This window comes from Trachinotus anak, unplaced genomic scaffold, assembly GCF_046630095.1.
Source record: "Trachinotus anak isolate AG129_WGS33_773 ecotype Australia unplaced genomic scaffold, CSIRO_AGI_Tana_v1 ptg000002l, whole genome shotgun sequence".
Taxonomy (NCBI): domain Eukaryota; kingdom Metazoa; phylum Chordata; class Actinopteri; order Carangiformes; family Carangidae; genus Trachinotus; species Trachinotus anak.
This window is the reverse complement of record NW_027273853.1, coordinates 12,602,434-12,625,801: the sequence shown is the minus strand read 5'-3', so window position 1 is coordinate 12,625,801 and position 23,368 is coordinate 12,602,434. Positions and strand designations below refer to the sequence as shown.

The 23,368-nt window shown below is 40.1% G+C and overlaps 2 protein-coding genes and 1 long non-coding RNA gene across 4 annotated transcripts; 1 reads left to right on the top strand and 2 right to left on the bottom strand.

Annotated features, from left to right (window-relative positions):
* Nucleotides 1-673: 673 nt before the first annotated feature.
* LOC139633144 (transient receptor potential cation channel subfamily M member 1-like) lies at nucleotides 674-20,242 on the top strand. Of its 2 annotated transcripts, XM_071498639.1 has the most exons (28): nucleotides 687-762; nucleotides 857-972; nucleotides 7,794-7,870; nucleotides 8,723-8,918; nucleotides 9,111-9,324; nucleotides 9,637-9,761; nucleotides 9,856-10,027; nucleotides 10,382-10,556; nucleotides 10,646-10,769; nucleotides 12,469-12,541; nucleotides 12,654-12,754; nucleotides 13,090-13,266; nucleotides 13,388-13,522; nucleotides 13,670-13,720; nucleotides 13,826-13,966; nucleotides 14,062-14,091; nucleotides 14,193-14,485; nucleotides 14,666-14,894; nucleotides 15,073-15,195; nucleotides 15,305-15,436; nucleotides 15,538-15,666; nucleotides 15,768-16,019; nucleotides 16,155-16,329; nucleotides 17,018-17,038; nucleotides 17,130-17,274; nucleotides 17,378-17,583; nucleotides 17,860-17,992; nucleotides 18,091-20,242. In XM_071498639.1, the coding sequence occupies exons 2-28, from the start codon at nucleotides 901-903 to the stop codon at nucleotides 19,463-19,465; spliced, it is 5,076 nt and encodes a 1,691-aa protein (XP_071354740.1). In that variant the 5' UTR covers nucleotides 687-762; nucleotides 857-900; the 3' UTR covers nucleotides 19,466-20,242. The 2 variants fall into 2 exon arrangements, with proteins under 2 accessions (XP_071354731.1, XP_071354740.1); XM_071498630.1 differs by having other exon boundaries at nucleotides 674-972.
* Nucleotides 9,310-14,255, bottom strand: LOC139633238 (uncharacterized). Its single transcript, XR_011693712.1, has 6 exons — nucleotides 13,791-14,255; nucleotides 13,636-13,697; nucleotides 13,378-13,548; nucleotides 13,070-13,248; nucleotides 12,612-12,696; nucleotides 9,310-9,728 (listed from the first exon to the last, which is right to left on the bottom strand). It is a non-coding gene; the product is annotated as an uncharacterized lncRNA (long non-coding RNA).
* LOC139633208 (ras-related protein Rab-8B-like) lies at nucleotides 19,758-23,368 on the bottom strand. The gene is made up of 8 exons (XM_071498739.1): nucleotides 22,568-23,368; nucleotides 21,954-22,014; nucleotides 21,803-21,863; nucleotides 21,628-21,705; nucleotides 21,391-21,480; nucleotides 21,206-21,271; nucleotides 21,067-21,117; nucleotides 19,758-20,965 (listed from the first exon to the last, which is right to left on the bottom strand). The coding sequence occupies exons 1-8, from the start codon at nucleotides 22,689-22,691 to the stop codon at nucleotides 20,873-20,875; spliced, it is 624 nt and encodes a 207-aa protein (XP_071354840.1). The 5' UTR covers nucleotides 22,692-23,368; the 3' UTR covers nucleotides 19,758-20,872.

Here is a 23,368-nt window from a genome sequence, read left to right as displayed (position 1 = left end):
GCAAAGTGGTATTAGGCCGTAATAGTTTTATTTTCCATTAATTTTGTTGGTATTATGTAACAGGTCAAACTCTTAACAATACTTAACATAAAGCTGCTCTAAATCTGTGTAGTGATACAACTTCATGTGGAACAAAACTACATGTACAATGCTGCTATCAAGTGGAAATGAGAGATTATCCACCATGCATTATACACTCCAAAATGTAATGGTAACAAGACTATAATAACCATAAAGGTGAGTGAATGAGCCATGATAGAAGGTGTGCCTCTATCAGATTCAGAGGATTGTTCGGTGTGTTCATTCTGGTTTTTACCTCTGCATCACGCTTTGTATGTGTGCATACCTATGTGTTTGCACGCTGATGCACTCCTGTCTTCCCTTGTCACATACACTGAGCCTCATCTGGTGGGACAACCTTTGGCTTTCTGCTGGCTAACTTTAGCCTCACAGCTTGAATCGTCTCTCTCTAAGCCTTTTTTGGGGTTGTGGTGTGCCAAAGTAGATTTACCTCCAATAACCATTTATTAAATCTCTATCCATTAGACTCTGAGGCTTCGTAAGAGCTGGCTGCATTAAGCCTGATTATGGGATGCTCGGCAGAGGAAAAGGGTCTATGTGTCAAGTGTGTCATCGAGTGATTTATATCCCTGGCCGGGATCGCTGTCTTGTCAGTCGAGAGTAAGCTGCAGAGAGGAGAGACGAGCACTGAGACCTTTAATGATGATGAAACTTTGATACTCTTTACACCTGAATCCAGAGGTTGCTGTCATGCCGTGGTTCTGTAGTGGGTACCCAGGGTTTGTGTCCGTTTCTAATGTTGATGCTGAAGCCTGACCTGTCGCTGTTCTCCAAGGATCCCTGTCTGAGTCAGCTTGACTTAAGTTCTTAGTCTTCAACATGGACACCAAGGGCCCGAGTGGCACCGTGAAAAGGTCCTCCCTGAAACGCAGCACATCTGGCTCGCAGAAGGTAAGATGAAGCCTGTTGTGCAGTTTCACATTCAACAGGTGATCCAGTATTACGTTGGAGCAAGTTGGCTCCAACCAGGAGTGTTTTAAGTTGTCTTTAAGATTTGTTTAAAATTTAGAATTTTTTCTTGAATCATACTCATCATAGTATTGTTTATGAGAGTAAATTTAATGTGAATGACTGACAACTGCAGTTTATCTAGGGTGCCTTTTGTGAACTTTGGTATATACTAGAAACCATTATTCTGACAATGACTTGTGCTGCACAACCTTGTGTCACATGGTTCCATTACTACGGCTAAAGTCCATATTAGGACCTAACCAATCATTTTAGAGTCTCTGTGTCCGGCGTAATGACATGCATCATTGAGGACTGCTGGCTGTATATTGGTGAGCACATGGTCTGCACTCCCAGCCCTGCAAACTTACTGTTAAGTGGTGTTTGAAGCTGAGCAGACGCTTGCTCCAGTACGGTCATTTAATCCTTCATAATGGCCCAGTATGGACGACCATGGTCCTGACAGATTAAGGATTTCTATATATTTCTAAAGTCTGCTTTCATGTGATTAACACACTCCCGTTAACATGTCCTTGAAAGCAAGAAAGAAACGATTTTATACACATGCATGCCTCCCAGTCCAATGAGCAGTCTATGCTGGGATTAGAGCGCTCACACACACACACACACACTCACACACATGGATACATGTTAGTACAGAACAGCAGTAAAATTTTGAGAAAGATAAAGAACAAAACTAAAAAAATTTAAAAGAATCCAGAAAAATGTAAGGATGGAAAATAAACTGAAATATAAAGAACATTTCAAGATTACATAGAATCCATATTAATAATCCATCAAAATGTTCCTGTAAATACACAATACTGAGAAAAATTGTTCACCATGTGGCACCCGATGTATATTTCAACAGTATATCTGACACTGACATCCTTAAAAGAATTTAGCATGACGGGTTTCTATACATTACAGTAGGCATTATTTGGTGAGATTATATTCTTTGTATAATCCACAGCCTTTTTTATATGAGGTTTTATATGAGGTTGTAAAGCAATCAGAAATGTCATGGCTCTCAGCTGAACAGCACTGCACTTTTAATGAGATCGGTAATGTTGCTAAATATAAACTCATTGGCTGCATAGACCAGGCGGCTGAGAGATAATGTCCTTTTTTTCTGATCATGCATAGTTGTCATGTAGTTATGACAGTCTTTAATCGTGGATTTATCTGCTTTATTTAAATGATAGGCGAATATTTCATTATTTACAGTGGGTCATGACATGAAGGAGGATTTATTTTTCATCTATCGCATAGTACATCAGAAATAGAGTAAAGGCAATATCTCTTTGAATAGTTTAGAATGGTTGACACTTGATTAGAAATGAGGGCAAGAGTCTTGCTCCAACAGAGAGCACATTCAGGCAAATATGTTCACGTGATATTACCATGTCTGTTGCCATAAATGAACTTAGTAAAGAATTCATCTGCAGAGTCCTATCTAGAGATAACACTGTTCTCCACCAAATAAGATGACTCTACTGACCTTTTCCCTCTTTTACTGGGAAAAATTGAACTCACTGCTCAACAGTGAGGAAAGAAATGGGCCGAAAGCGTCGGTGGCCTGATGGTTTCCACTAATTACAGATGAGTTTTGTGCTCAGACCCTCAAATACCAAACTAACTACATCAACAAAAACAGTGAAAGCATCAAAATCAATTAAAATATGATTCTAGAAATCATATGCCTGTATGATGTAAGCATCACGCTCAGGTAAGGTGAGGTTAGTAAGCTTTAAGACTCGGGTCAGGGTTAAGCAGAAATATCTGGGGCGCAGGACCAGGGCTACAGCAGACTTTTATGTATGAAGGCCTGAGTTTGTAAAGCTTGTGCAAAATAAAAGTGAAACAAGTGAGAGTTTCAAATGTAGCAGCATTCTGCAAGCAAAGAAAGGCTGAATGGGTTTGGTGTGAAGAACAAACTTCAGCTAAGTTGTTTTACCTAAATTATGAGTCACAGCAAATAGATTTTTTTTTAAAAAATCTCTTGAAGATTTAGCTGGCAAACTCTTACACCTAAAACAATTAACCTTCATGTCAAAACAAGGTGATATATTTGCTCTTGATTGACTCACTCTATGTTTAAGCTGCAGAATCACACAAAGACTTGATCGTACCTGTTAATTGTGTTGCAATTTTTTTTTAAATATAAGGCCAACATTTAAATATATGTCAAAACCACATTACAACTAATGGGTGACCTACTATCAAACCATATTATTTTATTTTTGAAAAATTTCATTTACTATCTTTTTTCAGTCAGACTTTTCTTTGGGAAAAACACAGAAAAACAGCGTCTTTAAAACATGTCTTATGACTCCCTCAACTCTCGGGGATAATCAGTGACATGTTGGGCTCATGTGATGGCTAACTGGATTTTCAAACCCAGGAGGACAATGAGTGCATTTATAAACAGGGCTGACTGAAAACAGTTAGCTTCACAGTTAATGCAAATTTCCCTATCCAGCGCCTGTAACTCGGGTTGTGTCTCTTTGCCCAAAAAATCCTTCCCCTCAAGAGAAAATACGTAAAAGGCAGATTGTTATTTGGTCCACGTGGGATCGACCATGAGTCTGGGATATTTTTTTAGACAGTAAAGGGGTGTAACATGGGTTTCCTTCTTGTCACATTGCATCAAACTCTAATCACGTCGCCTTTCAATACTGAAGCCGAGCAATTAGTTGCTTTTATCTTCAACCCTGGTGACATCACATTCCTCATAGGACCCCCAAATCCTTTCTGATCCATTTCACTTGTGCTGATGAGGCGTCTGTTGTGTGAATTCCATTGTACTGAATTCAATATTCAGAATAAATGATATCTCCTTTGGCACATATAGTTTTTACTCTTTAGCTTTACAAAGCTGCCGACTGTAAATGCTTGTAAAATGCAGTGATTTAGACCAGGTCAGATGTCAATGTACAGGAATACAGCCATCATTGTACATTTTCCTTATGACTGTTGGGGGCTGAATAGTGCATGTAATTGTAGCTGAACTGGAACAAATTTGCTGTGATTTAGCTGCTCACTAAGCTGTGGGTCAGGAGACCAGGACCATGTGATTCATGTGCTTGAATGTATGGCAAGGCCTATGTGGACTGTAGGTGTCTGGACTAATCAAACATGGTATCAACAACACTGTGAAACCGGTAGAAATTCTTATTCTTGGAGAGAATTAAAACAGTCATATACATATTCAACCTGAGTGATGCGTTGTATTATAGCGTCACACTAAAAATTTAAGAAAAAGCATCATTGCGTCAGTGCAGCTAATTAGTGTCCTCCTCAGCAATCCAACAGTTTTAATTTCCATCTCACACAGTTGTCTTTTGTTTTGAATGATCATTTCCTCCGAAAATTCTGCGTGTGGGAATGAATGTTGTTTATTGTTCTGAGGCTTGTCTTAAGTCTGGTTAATTTGCTTGGTGTGACACAATCTGATCCTGCAGTATCTAATTCTTTGAGGTTTTTGTTGTTAAGTGCTCAGAGGCAGCTCTTAACGAGGCAGCTGGTTGCTGACTGGATTTTGGTTTTAATTGCTATGGTTAATGAGTTTAAGTAAGCTGAAATAACTGCGTCATACTGGCCAAACCCTTCTGGAAAAGCGCTTTGTTTTCTTCAGCTATAATTAACAGTGGCCCATGTGCGTTTTCTTTTTTTTTCTTTAGCGGAGCCGGACCAAAAGGGGGAAGTTTGGGGGATGTTAGTCTGTCTGCTCTCTCACTCTGTCTTTCTGAGTCATCAACCACCAACCCTTGTCTTTTTCGCTGAGAGCTACACTCAGGCTCGTACTGCTCACTTCAACCATAAAAGGAGAGATTATCAAACCATTTCACATGAGGGAGGTTTAAAATGAATGTCTATGACTTGTGCTTTTTAACTCCATCTCAGCTTCTAGCTCACCTAATGCCTCCCTCTAGCTATTTGAGCATGCACCTGAAAGCCCATAATAGCTTTAGATAGTTTAAACCGAATTACTAAATTAAATCCACCATGAATGATAAACATAATTCATTTTAAACTGACTCAAAGATCAGATTTGATTTTCCCCCAAACAGAAACAGAAGCCTAAATCCCTTTTTGAGTATTAGTATACACTTTAAAGAGTTGGAGCTGCAGCTAGTAGGCTAAATGTAATTGTTAAAAACAGTCATCCATCCATTTTCAGCCTGCTGAGAGGTTATTTACTATACCAGATTTTAAATGCTAATCCACTTAACACTACCAAAATTAAAAAGCAAGATTAAGAGAATACTGAATAGCTGGTTTGTTGAATTTTCTTTCCCTCCACAAAAACAAGGTGGGTGGAAATAGAGATTAACTGCAATTAGCATTGACTGACCTTGCCCCCAACTGGAGACCAGTCATGTCTTAACAAGGCGCCTTCCAAAAGAATGCCTGCATCCAATTCTCTCAATTATGCAAATTGGGTTGAAATCAAAGTAGTTGGAGGGGGTGAAAAATTTCAGATGAAAAGTTGGGGAGCCTCTAAACAAGACTGCAGTCTTTTTAGGTTTGCCACTCTGCTCCGTCTTCTCACACAAGCTAAGATCTTCCACACTATGAAGTGAACACAAAGAAAGGAGTTTGAACAAATTGGGAGATTAGGGGCCGGTTATCAAAGTAGATTTATTGTGCCTTGTTCAAGCGAAGGATGAAAATACCCTGTGGGCATGGAGAAGGGGGTCATGGGACTCCCAAAAGGATTACCTTGAACTGGAGTCATGAGACTTGGGCGAACAAAGACCCTGCTCACATGCTCATCATATTAACTGGCCCTCATAAAGTGAAGAAGTTTCATGTCCCTGTGGGATTCAATGAGAGCACTTGACTGGGAGTGCAGCACCAGGAGAAAGCTCTGGTAGAGGAGCCACAGACCGTAGACTTCACTTCTACTCTCTAGGCTTAATCTCCAGCAGCCTTAGAGACAGGACTCCACAGCTCGGACAGAAGATTATGTGTAAGTGTATCTACATTCTATAACTGCAACTTGATTTAATCACTTTTATGACAGCATTAGCTATTTTCCGAGAGGCGGGAGATGTGGCACGAATTTATAGATGTGCATATGTGAATTTAGTGGTGAATGTGAGCAGGGCAGCACTGTATGAGTTGTGTGTGCTTAGTGATGCATGATAACACTGAGATGTAAAAATGCTGAGACAAGACAGCAACAACCACACTATGCCTTTTACTTTTTGAAAATACATCAGGATGCTAATATTTTTGCAAAAACCTGCAGGTAACAGGGAATATTTGTAATTTACATACACAGGATCAAACTGTCCTCGTGCAAATAAATAATTTAACAGTCTTTACAAAAATGACACTAAATGATTTTAAATAGTATTTCTGTGGATTTTTAAAACTAGTTGTATTTTCTGACTTTGTAAAACATTACTTGTAATTAAACTAGTAATTATAGTTACTCAACTAAGTAATTATCAAATGATTGTTTTGGATTAAGACAAATTAAAATGAATCTTCAGTGAGTCTGGTGAGAATATCAGTTCATTTTACTAACAATGTAGAGGTGCAAAGAATTAAGTGTTTAGTTGTATGTATGAAGGAAAGTGTGTCCTTGCAGTACAGTAGTGTTACAACGCAACGAAAGAAAAATTAAGTATCATCATGTTAAGGCTAATGAAAAATGAGAAAAATACAATATGCATATTTATGACATTAACAGCTACATTTATAGGCTATCACCATGTATTCACAGTGTGTTGACAGGCTGTTAAAAACTATTAACCTGATCAAATAATAAAAGGAAACATAAAATCACATGAAGATTAGATGGTACCATGACAGTACCACACTAACTAAAATTTCTACAACAAGCTTTGCATACAGAGCAAGTCTCATTTGCTTAAAACACTTTTTTTCATTCAGAACACAGCAGAGACTCCAGGATAGTTTGTGGTGCCACAGCCGCCCTCCTGCAGTTCCTCCTGGATGAGGCTGAGGCCATTTGTGCAGATGAAGAGAAGAGAGAGAGAGAGAGAGACAGAGAGAGACAGATAGACAGAAAGAGAGAGAGAGAGAGAGAGAGAACAGTAACTGTACTGTGTAATGGGCACTTGTGGTCACAAGATTTCATTAGAATTTATCTATGGTCTTTCATTTATACTCATATGACTTTAGCCTCATGTTTAAAGTTAAAATGTAGATTTTTAACATATGTTTGTTTTACACTATAGACGCCGTTAAATATTATTATTATTATTATTTTTTAAACTCCTGAGTTTTTTCTTGGAAAGATTTGCTTCAGTTTTAATTGGGCCTCCACTGTCAACAATGGCCCTCAGAGAAACTTTGCTTTGAACTAAGGTTATTTTTGCTCAGTGCTGGAAAAAGATCAGACAGCAATGTGATGCTTTTTTACTGGCTGCTTTTCAAACTTTCGCAGACAATAAAGGTGTCTGATGCCACAGTTGTTAGTCATCATCAATAGTGCAATAATAATCTGAGAAATAACAGAATATGCTCAAACTTACTGTGCGATATATCGCCTGTTGATACTAGTCTCAGCAGAAATGTTTTCATTTGAATAATTTTTTTGTCGTCTGTATCATTAATGCTTTCTTTGTAGGATGCAAAAGGTCCTCATCTTTTAGCCAGGATTACCACTAAGAGGATTGATAATAAAAATTCAGATATGAGAAAGGATGATCTTCCAGACCCTGACTGTGGTGTGACAGCATGTTATGTCAACTAACTTTTTTCCTTTCTTCAATTTCGTTTTACAGGCACAGAGAGCCTGGATTGAGAGAACCTTTCTCAAAAGAGAATGTATTCACATATTTCCCAGCAAGGACCCGACCAGGTAATTAATGGCTTCAAATGACCTTTTTAATGATTACTTATCATTTGTGGTGAACATGTGGCCTTAGGTTGAGGCTATGTAGCAGCTATGCCAGTTATTTATTATGAGAGACAACATTTATTGCATGACTCCAGGACTTATCAAGACAACTTTTTCTGAAAATAAAATAATACATTTGAGTAAAATATATTGAGTACAATTTGAACAGAATATGAATGCCACACAAGTCTATAAAATGGTCTAATCACAAAATTGACTACACTGGTATGAACCTATTTTAATTGTCAACTGGACCTTTGTTAATAGAATGTGTAACTCGTGACAGTGTTAATTAGGTAAATTAATATATATAAATAATGCTCCATTATTCATTATGAGTAATGTTTTAAATAAATCATAAATCATTTCTCCCAATTAAAAAAAATATTTACCAAATCATGACACTCATGACAACAAGTTATCAGACAGATTAAAACTGATTTGTCAGAGTGTGGTGGAGGACATGGTTACTATCCTGGGCTCTGAGAACCCGCTGAGAGCAGCCAGGCAGAGCAACCCTTTGTTCGTCGAGGCACATATTTCCCAGAAATGGGCTCAGTCATGGAAGAGCCTGTACGATGTATCTTTCCAGGAAAAGACAAAGCTTTCATGGGCAAACAAAACAACAGTCTTTGACTTGGCTGATTCACGTCTAGTCATGGTTCATACCCTTGACAACACTGGGTGGTATATCACTCAGGGATTTCTATGAATAACCAACCCAGTTTTTAAGTTTAGAAATCAGGGACCAGGCCACACGGGGCCCAGTACTGATGTGTTATCTGAGAGATTCTTGTTCTGTGATCTGTGTAGATGTGCCTGTGGTCAGCTGACAACGCAGCACGTGGCCATCCCTCCTGGTGCCAACTCACTAGAGGAAACAAACCAGCTGGTGCAGATCGACACCCCGAAGGATAAATGGACTGTGATCAAATACACCAGAACATACCCAACAGATGCCTTTGGCATTATCGAGTTCCAGGGTGGAGGATTCATCAACAAGGCCATGGTGAGTGCCAAAAATGATGGTCCTGGAAGAAGTTACAGCCGCATTAGAAGTGAATGAGTGTGATGTGGCCTTAAGGAGTGGTCTTTTCACATCTGGCTCTTTTTAAAACTTGTTGTACTTAGAGCTGACAAAGTGACTGTGTGGTTTGATTAAAAGTAAGTCCCTGAACTGTTTCATTCTTTTCTTTACTAGTATATCCGGGTTTCCCATGACACCAAGCCTGACAATCTGCTGCATTTGATGGTGAAGGACTGGCAGTTGGAGCTGCCCACGTTGCTCATTTCTGTTCATGGAGGTCTCCAGAACTTCGACCTCCAGCCCAAACTCAAGCAAGTGTTTGGCAAAGGCCTGATCAAAGCTGCAGTCACCACTGGAGCCTGGATCTTCACGGGTGGAGTCAACACGGGTAGGACACTGACAGTTCAGAATAATGCTTTTAATGTTCCCTTAACAAATAACAATTTGCGACATTAGAAGATTGCCTTTGCTCTAAAATGTCATTACATAATACGTATTCTGCAATTTCCTGAGGGAGATTTGACCAACCTATTGTCACAGGTTTAAGCACTATAATTAGAGCTTTTCTAGAAAAATTAATCGCAAATGACAATCTGTGGATTTCGCGTGCAGTAAACAGAGTGTGCCCCATTATGCAGCCCCGTTTAGCAGTTGAAAGAGTCTTTATCCATGAGGCTGTATTTTGCTTATTACAACTTAGGGGTGATCCGTCATGTCGGAGATGCCTTAAAGGACCATTCCTCCAAGTCACGAGGGAAGGTGTGTGCAATAGGAATTGCTCCATGGGGGATCCTGGAAAACAAAGAGGACCTCATCGGAAAAGATGTGAGAACATTTGCAGCTGCATTTAATGACTTGTTTTATACTTATATTTCCTCCTTTTGAAACACTTCAAACTAATGTGTTCTTCCTTTTCCAGGTGACCAGACCCTATCAGACGATGGCAAACCCACTGAGCAAGCTGGCTGTGCTCAACAACAGCCACTCCCACTTCATTCTGACCGACAACGGCACCTGTGGGAAGTATGGCTCTGAGGTCAAACTACGTCGACTGCTAGAGAAGCACATCTCCCTGCAGAAGATTAACACTCGTAAGTCGCACAGCGCACACACAGATGTCATAAAACATACTCCCTCCTCCATGGTGTGTGAGTGTGAGCCACTCAGTCTTGTTGGACTTGTGGATGGAGAGTTCCTCTGTGACCTGTGGGCTTCCCTTTGTCATCCTATGCCTGGAGCTCGGATAAGGCAGGGACAGCAAAGGGATGCTCAGCTGTCACCACTGACTTCACTACCTCCCTCCTCTGGCTTTGCTTGTTGACACATCACATCAACGTGTTCTGCTTCAACATTTCATGATCAAACTTCTCTCATTATAAGGTGACACCTTAGTGTTAAATGGATGGATGGGTTTCAAGGACTGACATTTTTGCTGTGTTTTCCAGGTTTGGGTCAGGGGGTCCCCCTGGTGTGTCTGATAGTGGAGGGAGGTCCCAATGTCATCTCCATCGCCCTTGAGAGTCTGAGGGATGAGCCTCCCATCCCTGTGGTGGTGTGTGATGGCAGTGGCCGAGCTTCTGATATAATTTCCTTCGCACACAAGTTCTCAGAGGATGGGGGGTGAGATTTTAGATGATTTCTCCCTCTCTGTATTCTTATTATTCTTCTGGTACAAAACTGAAATGTCATCCTCAATTCTCCACTTCCAGCCTGGTTAATGATGACGTCAGAGACCAACTGCTGGTGACTATTCAGAAGACTTTCAATTACACCAAAACCCAATCGCAACAAATCCTGCTCATGGTAATGGAGTGCATGAAGAAAAGGGAACTGGTGAGTATAACAATAAATGTCTGTACAAGTAAAATCCTCATAGAAGTGATTAATAGAGTGTTAATATCTTAAGGCTTGTTGTATTTCACAGTCATCCTGTATTTGAAAATATTATGTCTGTGTCAATCAATAAATAATTTTTGAGCTGTGAAACATCTGGTCTCCATCGTCATTCATCCGTTCCACTCATCTGTGTTTTTCCATTAACATATTGAATAAACATAATCCCCTCAACCTGCCTGTCATTTCTCCTTCTTGTTATGGTCATGTAATCCTGGGCATTCGCAGCTTCGCTATACACCATCATCAACGTTCATGTAAAAGTGCACAGTTGTAAAGTGGTGGTGGGTGTTAAAACTCTTAACTTTATTGTAAACAATACAGTTAAGTGCTCTATGATGAAGCACACACCCTGGTAAGAGTCTTCACGGATTAACCACAGAGTGTTCGAGAGTGTTTCTCCAAAGTGTTTGCTGAAGACTTCGGTACATAAATAGTGGTGGCATTTGTGCATCTTCAGCAGATTTCCGTAGGCATAAGTGATGTGATTAGTATTTTTTAATACCCGGCACATATAATCTCCAGACTCTATACATTTGGGTGGGAAAGATCAGAGCACACTACCACCTGCTTAGCAGAGGCTCTTACTTCATCCATTCACAGTAAACATGCAGCACACAGATGGAAGAGAGGATCCATCTCCCTAATCCTCAGTCAGGTCCCTCTCTCTCTCTCTCCTCTCTCCAGGCTTTTTTCTCAGTGCTCAGAGTGCTATCACTTCACCAGCAACTCTGCATCCTCTATCCCCTATGTATTAGACTGCCTAATGCCCCAACACACCCAGATAAGCAACTTAAACTGCTTTTTCAAAGATCATACTGTGGGCTTTTTTCTGTACCATTTAGTTCTCACTGATACCCGACTCGGACAATGTGACAGAACTTTATACACAACTAAGAGGCCACACTATTGCCTGCTCTTAATCTAAAGTGCCATGACTAACCTACAGGTGAATCTGTGTCACTGTCTAGTCCCAGCATAATCCTTTCATCCTAAGTGCATCTCATGTGAACAGCTGGGTTAGATGAATAAAGACACTGATTTAGAGAGCTGAAATTTGCAATGATGTAACACCAGGATACAATATTTAACTGAATTAGGAGTTCACTGTTATAAAAGCCTTCCTTTTTGCGAAGCACACAGCGCACCCTACAACTGTCTGAAAGAGCAACACAAGTTTTCAGTCTTCACACTGATGCAGGCAGCTCATTATTAACGCATCTCAAGACCAGCTCTGAAATCTCTGGCACCCTGCCACACATTCATGCCAACCTAATCCCATTTACCATGGCTGCACATGTGATAGGCCCGTCAGCGTAATTTCATTCGATGTAGTGGAGTCTATAACAAGGCAAGTACTATCACTCTGTCTGACAAGTAAATTAGCTGCTTGTCCTTGAAGGGTCAGCCACAGAGGGCTCCAGTGAGAGGTCCCGCTGAAAGAATCTTCCACCAGTTGACACCACATTTTTACAGCTACAGTGAGAGTGGCAAGACACTCCTGGCATAGATTCATTCGTTTATTTATTCATCTATTCATTCATGTCATTTCTTGCTAACAGATTCAGCCATTACGTCACTGCTGACCTCACGTCTGCAATCGTATCTTCTCTTTTCATTTTGTTTTTCTCACATGTAGATCACAGTTTTTCGAATGGGTTCAGAGGGACAACAAGATATTGAAATGGCCATCCTTACTGCCTTGTTAAAAGGTATTAGATAAATCAACATTATTTGATCTACAACATCACAACAATATTTTTCTTGCGACATACTCCATACCTCCTCTTCTCTCTCTCTGTTCCTCCATTTCTTTTGCGTCAGGCACGAACGCTTCAGCGGCAGATCAGCTCAGTTTGGCTCTGGCCTGGAACAGAGTGGATATTGCTCGCAATCACATCTTTGTTTATGGACACAATTTACCAGTGAGTGGTGCTCACATCTTAATACTGTCAGTTAATCATTCCACATGAGTGCACTTCAGTAATTTGAAAATATTCCAAGGATGTATTTAGGACTGAAGGAAAGAATTTGGTTTTGAAAATAAAAAATACTGTAATAGAATAGAATTGCTGCAAGAGCAGTGTGTTCTCAACCTATGGCAGAAGGACAAAGAGTGTTTGTTAGAACTGATTTGTGATTTTAAGATACACAAAATCCCAATGATTTAATGTAACCCAGTAATAGCCGCAAGAGGAGACTCATATGTTTATTCAAAGAAGAGCAATAGCTTTCCTCACCCCATATTCCTTTTGGTCAGCCTGCCGGTGCCATCGCCAACACTACAACCTCTGCAGCCCCGCCGCAGGAGAAGCAGAAGAGTCCTACCACTGCTCCTCGCAACAAGACCCGGGGAAAAAAGGGGAAAGGGAAAGGAAAGGCAAAGCCTGAACCTCCAGAGGAAACAGACCCAAGGAAGCTGGAGTTGATTCGTTGGGTAAGAATAGGGTTTATGAACGTTATTAACATTTCACTTAAGATGGAAATTTGAGAAAACAGAATGAAGGATGTATGCTGTAAATATTTATTAGACTTTCTCATGCATTACCCTTGACTAGGTGAACTCTCTGGAGCAGGCTATGATGGATGCTTTAGTGCTGGACAGAGTGGACTTTGTCAAACTGCTCCTTGAGAATGGGGTCAATATTCACCACTTCCTCACCATTCCCAGACTGGAGGAGTTATACAACACGGTGGGCCTGACTCACTGCAGCCTCCACTGCAAAAAAAAAAACAACAAATCTACTCAAAATCTGAATGCCACTAAATACAGCCAAATATGAAATACTAAATACTTATTTCTAACCTTTGTCCTCCTGTCCTCTCTGCTCTTCTCTCAGAAACTTGGCCCAGCTAATACACTGCATGCTGTTGTTAGGGATGTCAAAAAGGTGAAATTTATTTTTACTGGAGTATTAAACACTTTTTATGCATTTCAGGGTTTATATTATCTTGACACACCTGCTTTGTTATGTGTTACTCTGGTGATTCCACAGGGAAACCTTCCTCCAGATTATCAGATCACTTTGATTGATATTGGTCTGGTGCTCGAGTATCTCATGGGTGGAGCATACAGGAGCAATTACACAAGGAAGGCTTTCCGTAACCTTTACAATAATTTGTATGGACTAAAAAGGGTATGTATGGTTGGAAGAAGATAAATGATAATAACTTGCTCATCATATTAAGTAACATTTGACATTAATTATCACCTTTTTTTCTCCTCTTGCAGCCAAAAGCTCTAAAGCTTCTAGGAATGGAGGTGGGGTGTCTTTTTTTTACAACAAAACACTGTCAGTTAGTTGAAACATTACAACTCACACAGCAAAATAATCTATCATCATTTTTTAAAAACTTTGTCAGGATGATGAACCTAGAACAAAAGGCAAGAAAAAGGCAAAAAAGAAGAAAGAAGAGGAAGAGGAAATTGATGTGGATGACCCTGAGGTCTGTCGATTCAAGTTCCCCTTCCATGAGCTGATGCTCTGGGGGGTGCTGATGAAGCGCCAGAAGATGGCGCTCTTCCTCTGGCAGCGTGGAGAGGAAGCCATGGCGAAGGCCCTGGTGGCTTGTAAACTGTATAAAGCCATGGCCCATGAGTGCTCTGAGAGTGAACTGGTGGATGACATCTCCCAAGACCTGGAGAACAACTCCAAGTCAGTACATATAACATCACTTGCATAGGTTTCAGTTGAAGTGTCACTATCTATCTATCTATCTATCTATCTATCTATCTATCTATCTATCTATCTATCTATCTATCTATCTATCTATCTATCTATCGTTCATCCGCTGTCTCTAACTCTTTTGAGAAATGATTGTTCCCTCTCTTTCAGAGAATTTGGCCAGTTGGCCTACGAACTGTTAGACCAGTCCTACAAACATGATGAACAGGTGGCCATGAAACTCTTAACATACGAGCTGGTTAACTGGAGTAATTCCACCTGTCTGAAGCTGGCTGTGGCTGCTAAGCAACGTGACTTCATCGCCCACACCTGCAGCCAGATGTTGCTCACTGATATGTGGATGGGTTGTTTAAGGATTGGCAAGAACCCTGGCCTCAAGGTTGATATGACAAAATGTTTTCCTTTCAAGCAACCATAAAAAAAATGTTGTACAGTTACAGTAATGACATCAGTAGTTGTAATACTTGTCATAGTATTGGCATCACATTAGAGTAAAAAGACTGACTGTAAACAAACTCACTGTATCTTATAATAACTCTGATAATTTTCTCACCTAGGTTATTCTGGGAATCATCTTTCCTCCTCTGATTCTACTGTTGGATTTCCGTCTTGGAGATGATCATGCACCTGCGGGCAAAGAAGAGGGAAAAGACAAGGATGATGACGCAAAATCCAGCAAGGTCCTGGTTTACGCTGACCTTGACAGATTGATTTGTTTTCACATACTCTTAATAAGCTCTTTGTGTCAAGACTGAAAGAAAAAAGCTGAGAGTTTGCTTTATTTTATAGGACCCTAATAATGATACAACTTCCCGAAAGGGAGATGAAGAGGAGGGTAGCACTAAAGTCCGCAGAATCCCCATTGGCAAGAGGTTCTTTGAGTTTTATGATGCACCGTTCACCAAATTCTGGTTCAACACTGTAAGTTCCCTTCTTGAGCATGAGAAGAATTAAGGTGAAAATTTTAAAAAACATTTATAAACTTAAAATAAAATTACTTAATGACTTACTTCTTCCGACAGATTTCCTATCTGGGCTACTTAATGTTGTACAACTACATAATCCTAGTGAAAATGGAGCGATGGCCATCTATACAAGAGTGGACTGTCATTGCATACATCCTCACACTTGGCACTGAAAAAGTCAGACAGGTAAAAGTGACAAAATATGATCAATTTGATCAGATTGTAGTCACTATATGTGTTAAAGATAATTTGTGGTCTCTGCATAACCTTGAAACCCTGGTGTCTAGATTCTGATGTCAGAGCCGGGGAAGCTGAAACAGAAGATAAGTGTGTGGATGGAAGAGTACTGGAACATCACAGACCTGGTTGCCATTTCCACCTTCCTTCTTGGGCTCATGCTACGGCTGCAGCATGAGCCTTACATGGGCTACGGCAGAGTCATCTACTGTATAGACATCATCTTCTGGTACATTCGTGTCCTGGACATCTTTGGAGTCAACAAATACCTGGGACCCTATGTGATGATGATAGGGAAGATGGTAATGACCTTTAGTATTTCACTTTGAGTTAAACAAATCATAGGAAAGTCACATGACAGACATGACATATACACATGATTAACAGGAGTTCACACGGAGTTCAAATTGATTTTTGTTTCTTTTCTTTTTTTTCAGATGATTGATATGATGTACTTTGTCGTGATCATGCTGGTGGTGCTTATGAGCTTCGGGGTGGCTCGGCAAGCCATCCTTCACCCAGATGAGGAGCCAACTTGGCGTCTGGCCAGAAACATTTTCTACATGCCCTACTGGATGATCTATGGAGAGGTTTTTGCGGACTCGATAGACCGTAAGACTAGAATTCATAGTAAGATTCTGTTTCCTGATTCTGGGCAGATGATCAGTGTTACATTAATTTCTCTGTCTAAAATTCTGTGATGTTTAGTAATAATGCATTACACTGTAACCCCTCAATACTTTGTCTCCCTCTGCTGGCACATTTTTAATAGGTTCTTTCTTCGATGTGTGGCAATAATTTTGCTTTATGGAAGAGTTGAATAGTGTCATTATCTCATCGCCCTTGATCATGATCATCTGCCTTCAAGTTTTTTTCTGTCAGTGTTTCTTCTGTCAGGGTGAAGGCAATAAGCAGCTATTGAAAAAGCCAAAATTAAAAGCCTTATTTAACATTAAATAGTTGATTTATAATACATTTGTTCAAATATACTGTATATTGATATTTAAATCTATATTTGATTCTCCCAGTTTTTTTTGAAAGGCTCCATATTTTTCATTTCTCTGAAGAAAGCTGTGACCCAATCCTAAAATCAGATTTTTCACAAAAATTAAAGATTGAGAAATTATTTTTATTGTTTGATTACTGCAAAGTTGGAGGAACATTTCAATAACACCAGTCCACTCTTTTATGGACATCAGCTTGACCTTGACAGAAGTACGATAAGAAAATCCAAAACGTATTGATTTTAACGCTTTCTCCATGTTTCTGTGTGACTGTGCTTTTCTTGGATTTCCCAAAGTCTATGCAATGGAAATCAACCGTGAGTAGTTTTCAAGTCGAGAATGCACTTCCAATCAATTACCTTAAGTTCTCAGAATAAATTAAATGACTTTACCCTCCATTCCCCACAGCTCCATGTGGTGAACATTTATATGATGAGGATGGGAAGAAACTGCCTCCATGCATCCCTGGCGCCTGGCTCACACCTGCTATTATGGCTTGCTACCTTCTCGTGGCTAACATTCTTCTGGTCAACTTGCTCATTGCAGTATTCAAGTAATTACATGTTCCTATGTATGACTGCTCTATTTCTCTGCAAGAAACATCTACTTTGCTTTTACAGTTTTATACTCACGTGTCTGCGTTTACTGTCCTGCAGCAACACCTTCTTTGAAGTCAAGTCCATTTCCAACCAGGTGTGGAAGTTCCAGAGATATCAGCTGATCATGACTTTTCATGATCGTCCCATCCTGCCTCCACCTCTCATCATCTTCAGCCACCTCTACATCCTCTTCAGCAGGCTGTTTCGACGGTGTGCCAGGAAGAAACAAGAGGGAGAGCTAGACGAGAAGGACAGAGGCCTCAGTTAGTTTCCTCAAATGATACAAAACATATACATACAATTTAACTAAACGAAAGAACATTTATGAATACACAATTTCACTGGCTAAATGACATACATGATATACTCTGAACCCTTTAAAATAAGGAGATAAAGTGATTTAATCTAATCTCATCCTGGGTCAATTGAACTAATTTTATCATGTTTTAGCCCACGGACATACATATCCAGAACAGCTTTGGTCTGGATTTATAGCTAAAAAACAAAGACTGATATGTTGTCGTATTTGTTTCCACCAGAGCTTAGGCTGAATCCAGAGGAGCTAAAAAATCTGTACGAGTTTGAAGAACAGTGTGTAGAGGAATATTTCCGTGAGAAAGAGGATGAGCAGCAGTCCTCCAGCGATGAACGCATCAAGGTTACCTCAGAAAGGTGAAACCCTTTTTAAGTGTAGTTCTGACATTTCAGCACGTTAATTACAGGTCATACTTACATATATAAGTTCTCTATTTCTTTTGCGTTCTCGGCAGAGTTGAGAATATGTCCATGCGTCTGGAGGAGGTAAATGAGAGGGAGAACACTATGAAGGCCTCCCTGCAGACAGTGGATCTGCGCCTGGCCCAACTGGAAGAGATCCACGGACGAATGGCAGTCGCCCTGGAGAAGCTTGCAGGAGTGGACAGACTGGAACTGACCAGAACCTATTCACGAAACTCCTCTGTATGTGACCCTTCTCCCCTCCTTCGCCAGGGCAGTATTAACAGTGCTGATGGTTACAGCCTCTACCGCTTCCACATGGACATGGAAGAGTTTGCATCAAGGCAGAAGGACACAGAAGAAGCAACAAAAATTGGTCTAGAGAGACAGAGGAGTCTGCGGCAAGCCTCCGGTATTTGCACTCTCAACACAAAGGATGGAGGTCAGACCTTAGAAGTAGCTGGCTTGGAGAGATCGCGGCCCGGCTCATGTGTGGACATTCTCATATCTCCATGTGAACAAAAGCCTGCTTCTGCAGCATCAAGTCAAGAGACCATAACCAACATAAAACAAGGCAGCACAGTGCTGCTTGATAGACTAAAGCCTTCTTCACCTCCAAAAAGGACTAAATCGTTAAGATACTATCCAGTCGAAGATCAACAAACGTGTCCTCTGACAAAGAGGAGGACTATGAGCACCATCATTATCAGCCCTCCTGATGAACCAGAGGAAGTAGCTGAACCCACAAAGAAAGCTCATGTGCTGCTAGAAACCTCCTCCTCTCCAAAGAGGACTGAATCTCTGAGATATGTCCTTACTGAAACCCAAAGTCAAACTTCTCCTATCACAAAGAAAAGGGCTATGAGCGGCATCATCTACAACCCAGCTGAGGCAGGTGACGATGTGCTGCAAACTGCAGACTACAGGTCACTGGTGGAGCAAGTCACTAAAACACCAAATCAGTGGCCAGCAAACTTGGAGTATCAGCTGCATCCCAGCACTTTTGGTCACATGCCTAAAGTATCCACAGTCAGAGCTCTTGCCCAGCAGTTTCAAACTAGCACTGCACCTGCAGAGCTTAAAAAAGAGGAGAATCAGATTGACGAAATTCCCTTGCAAAGTAAGGGAGCCCTTCCGGCGACAGAGCCTGTAGCAAATGAAACTAAGATGAAGGCGAAGAGAAACCTCTCGGACAATACTGAGTATCTGACTGTAGCTGATGAAAAGTGTTTGCCGTCTCACAGGTCACAGAGCTGGAATGCCAGTGAGAGAAAAGAAAAGTGTTCAATGTTTAGCAAAGAGCGAAGAGCCTCTAGCAGTGAGAGAAACCTTGTTGAAGTCTGCAAGGTGGCAGCTGTTGGAGGGGAAGATGTGGGAAAGAAGATGGAGGCAGAGAAGGGAGATGATGATGCACAGGAAAAGAAATGAGAGACACAAAAAGAGGAGGCTGATTAAAACAGCGACAGAGGACACTAAAACAGAATGAGGAAAAAAGAAAAATCATATATACGAGGAAGAGAAACTGAATGCTACCAGCGAGGCTGGTAACTGAAATTTAATATAGCCTGCCATCTCCTGGAAAGCACTACTGACAGCGGTTATGAAACTGTTTTCAAATGATCATGAAAACAGAATGACAGTGACTACCAAACTCTTCACTATTTTCAATCATGCAGTTAATATTAGTCGTAAGTGCAGAATAGTGAAAACCACCATAATATTCTCTTTTGAAGATCCACTTTCTTTACTGTCTTTACTTTCCATTTGTGTATCATACGGTAGCTTACATAGACAATCATTCACATTACAGCTTCCCCATGTCCTTGTATTTTCATGGTAGTGATGTAAAGGGGACCTGTCGGATGTCAACAGTTTAGGGGAAAATAACAGATATAGACAACTGTTAATTTTGCTTACATATACACTATGTGAACAGCAAAAACATGAATTTCCTATACATGGTTGACACTTTGAAATACCGTCTGTAATGTTTTCTTTTGAAATACTGTAAAATGTGCTTAATAATGACCCACTCAGAGGTAACCCTACAGCTCTCATGCATATACTGACAACTGCATAACAATAGGTAATAAGTACAGCTTCCAAGAAATAAACAATCCTTTCACAGTTTCATTTTTCTCACAGAAACCTGTACAAATAAAGGTTCCATGAAAAAAAGAATAAATAAAATGAGAGAATACAGTAGGTTGTATTTCTACATACTTTTGTCTTTTCTATCACAATACTGTAACCTTCTAGGCACACATGAACAAGCAGACATCTTGCCAGCGCAACTGGAGACCATAAGCCTATTAATATACATGGATTCACGAAGATAAATACAATCAGTGCTGAGACCTGATATGTCTATTTCACAGAATCATCATAGTAAATATGACAATAGGTAGTTTGTACAAAATAATGCTACCGTATATGAAAAAAATGAGTTTTGTTTTCATTGTTTTACATTTATAAGACAGCTATGTGTAACTGAGATATTTTCATGAGATCCACCAGAGGTATTATAAATGCCAACAGAATCACTGCCTCCTGTGAGCAGACACTGCATGGCCAGCTACAAATTGCTGCTGACAATCACGCACAAGTCTTTTGCATGAGCGGATATACATTATCCTCACTCCTCATTGATGCTCCTCCGGTCAGCAGATGAGGATGGCATCTCAACCACTCATGAACCTGTGGGCTTCAGCTGGCAGTAAGGCCCTCTGATTATGACCAGTGCTGCCGCTGCTGCGAGGACGTCCAGGAGGCAGTTACCCTCCAAAATGGCAAAGTCACGCTAGCTGTGAGCCGTGAACACTGGAGATGAGCAGCCTAGAGGAGTGAACACTTGAAGAACTTCATTCTCTTGGACTTCTTCTCTGTGATCTTGACCGGTTTGCCTGACCCTCCGGCACTGTTGTCAGTCTAGCACAGGAAGAAATTATATTTGAGAAATGTAATACAGTATTAAAGTGTGTCTTCACAGAAAGTGTAGCATCTAGTATAAGAAACTCTTAACCACTTACTGTCTTGGAGCTCAGGTTATGTAATATGTCTCTTCCCATAGTATAAAAAGCCTTGAGTGACAGAAAAACAAAAACAAATGTTACACAGATTTATCAGTCAAGGTACATGACACTTTCATGATTAAACAGTTCTGCTTACCTCCTCAACATTTAAGCTAGACTTTGCGCTGGTTTCCAAGAACTTAACTCCATAATCAATAGCCAGCTAAGAGAGATAAAAAAAAAAAATCAATGTTAGTGTCACTTAGTGCAAATTGGAAAAGTGAACAACATTTCAATTTGTTTGAGACTGCTTTTCAGTAATGATCAGCTGCAGAGACTCACTTTTTCACCTCTGTCTTTGGACACCTGTCTCCTGTCAGTCATGTCACACTTGTTACCCAGGATCATCTTCTCCACATCAGACGAGGCATGCTGGGAGAAAGTAAAGCACTCTTTATGCAAAGTTTGTTATTCTCAGTGCTCAATGACAATATCAAATGGCACCTTTTAACAAATATATATTCATTTCATCCAAAAGCTTTAGTTTAACTACTAATAAAAGTTGAATTCAGAGCTCACCTCTTCAATATTTCTGATCCAGTTTTTTATGTTTTCAAAGGACTTCTCATTGCAGATGTCATAGACCAACATAATACCCTGTGAAAAAAAACAGTCATCCTCACAAACAATTTCCCGCTCCTGATGTGTAAGGTACATGCACAGTGAGAAAGTGTAGGATAAAGGGAGGACTCACCATTGCCCCTCTGTAGTAAGCTGTAGTGATGGTGCGAAACCTCTCCTGACCGGCAGTATCCCTGATAACATCAAATCAACATCAAGTCAATGGTAAATGGACAGTTTCATGTCAATGTCTGAGAGAGAAAGTCTGCTCAAACCGCACTTACCAAATTTGAAGTTTGACTCTCTTTCCATCCAGCTCTATTGTTCGGATTTTGAAGTCTATTCCTGTATTTGGATAAACAAACACATATAGAGCCCACCATTGATTAGTTACATGACATGATAAAAATTTGTCACATGACTACGATGCCCATAATAAGTCATGGTCCTTTGTAAACTGAAAGTACTGTTTTTCATCCACTGTCAATCTGCTGAAGGACATTATTTAATGTCACAACAAAAGTAGAATACTATAGAGCTTTATGAAGGATATAACAATATTATAACCATTCTTAAAGGCTTAATATTTCTATTAGACCTAGGTTCGCAAAAGTCAAACATCATGACCATAGCTTTGATCTCATTCTAAATTTAGCCTTCAGTGCCTCTGAACCATCAAGGACATTAGATCATCACCAACTCTCAGTCCCATTGTCTTACTCTTATGGCCCTTTAAACACTATGGGTCTGTATTGTACAATACAAATTGGTAACAGGATAATACTACTACTAAATATTTTGATCACCATTAGAGCAATGACAATAAAGCATTATATCCTGTTAATATGGACATGCATTTTGCCAGCTTTATCCTTAGGGGCGGCTGCAGGGTACTCACCTATTGTGGATATGAAGGTGGTATTGAAGGAGTCCTCGCTGAATCTGAACAGCAGGCATGTCTTGCCGACTCCGCTGTCACCGATTAGCAACAGCTTAAAGAGATAATCGTACGTTTTCGCCATTTAAACACACTGTAGATTCATACGTTTCGATATTATAAGGCCGTATCGAACTGGGATCCCCCCGTCTGGAAATCCTCAGCTGTCTGTGGCAGACTGGCAGCAGACCGGTGCCGAGATGAGTGACGTCACGCTCTGCTTTGCATTATGGTCCATGTAGTTTAAAGGGTTAAAATGGTGAGCCAGGACTGCGTAGTTTTTTTTTTTTAATTTCTTCCTTTTTTAACCACCACTGGCTTTTAAAAATGAACACAACACAAACATAGGCGTTGGTTGGATATGCCCCTAGGATTTTCTACTTTTTAATCAATTTAATTATGAGGAGACTGCAATTTATGATATCATTATGGCTAAATAAACTACATACATGGATAAAATTCTGTTTTTCCCCCCACCTCCTTTTCATCAACCATGCACATCAGTTTTATTCTTTTATGTACCAAAAAGCGTTTCATGTCTAGCAAAACCCAATAACACTGCAGAGACCTCAGAGACAGGACACGGGATTCATTACGATTTTGATATCATTAAAAATTAATGAAATTTTTAATAATCTTCATAGTATGTACAACAGCTCCAGAAACAAACATGCGATGCTAGGTGCCATACTTTTTCATTAAAGTATGATAAAATGGCAGAAATGTTTAAAACGGGTCCCCTCGGTGTTGGAAAATAATTAA

Coding starts and splice junctions, on each gene's coding strand:
- LOC139633144 (XM_071498630.1), top strand. CDS start 901: ATGGACACCAAGGGCCCGAGTGGCACCGTGAAAAGGTCCTCCCTGAAA. Junction 9,762..9,855: donor AGGACCTCATCGGAAAAGAT/GTGAGAACATTT, acceptor TTCCTTTTCCAG/GTGACCAGACCCTATCAGAC. Junction 10,557..10,645: donor AAGTTCTCAGAGGATGGGGG/GTGAGATTTTAG, acceptor CTCCACTTCCAG/CCTGGTTAATGATGACGTCA.
- LOC139633208 (XM_071498739.1), bottom strand. CDS start 22,691: ATGGCGAAAACGTACGATTATCTCTTTAAGCTGTTGCTAATCGGTGAC. Junction 21,706..21,802: donor CTTACTACAGAGGGGCAATG/GTGAGTCCTCCC, acceptor TTTTTTTCACAG/GGTATTATGTTGGTCTATGA. Junction 20,966..21,066: donor ATAACCTGAGCTCCAAGACA/GTAAGTGGTTAA, acceptor TTCCTGTGCTAG/ACTGACAACAGTGCCGGAGG.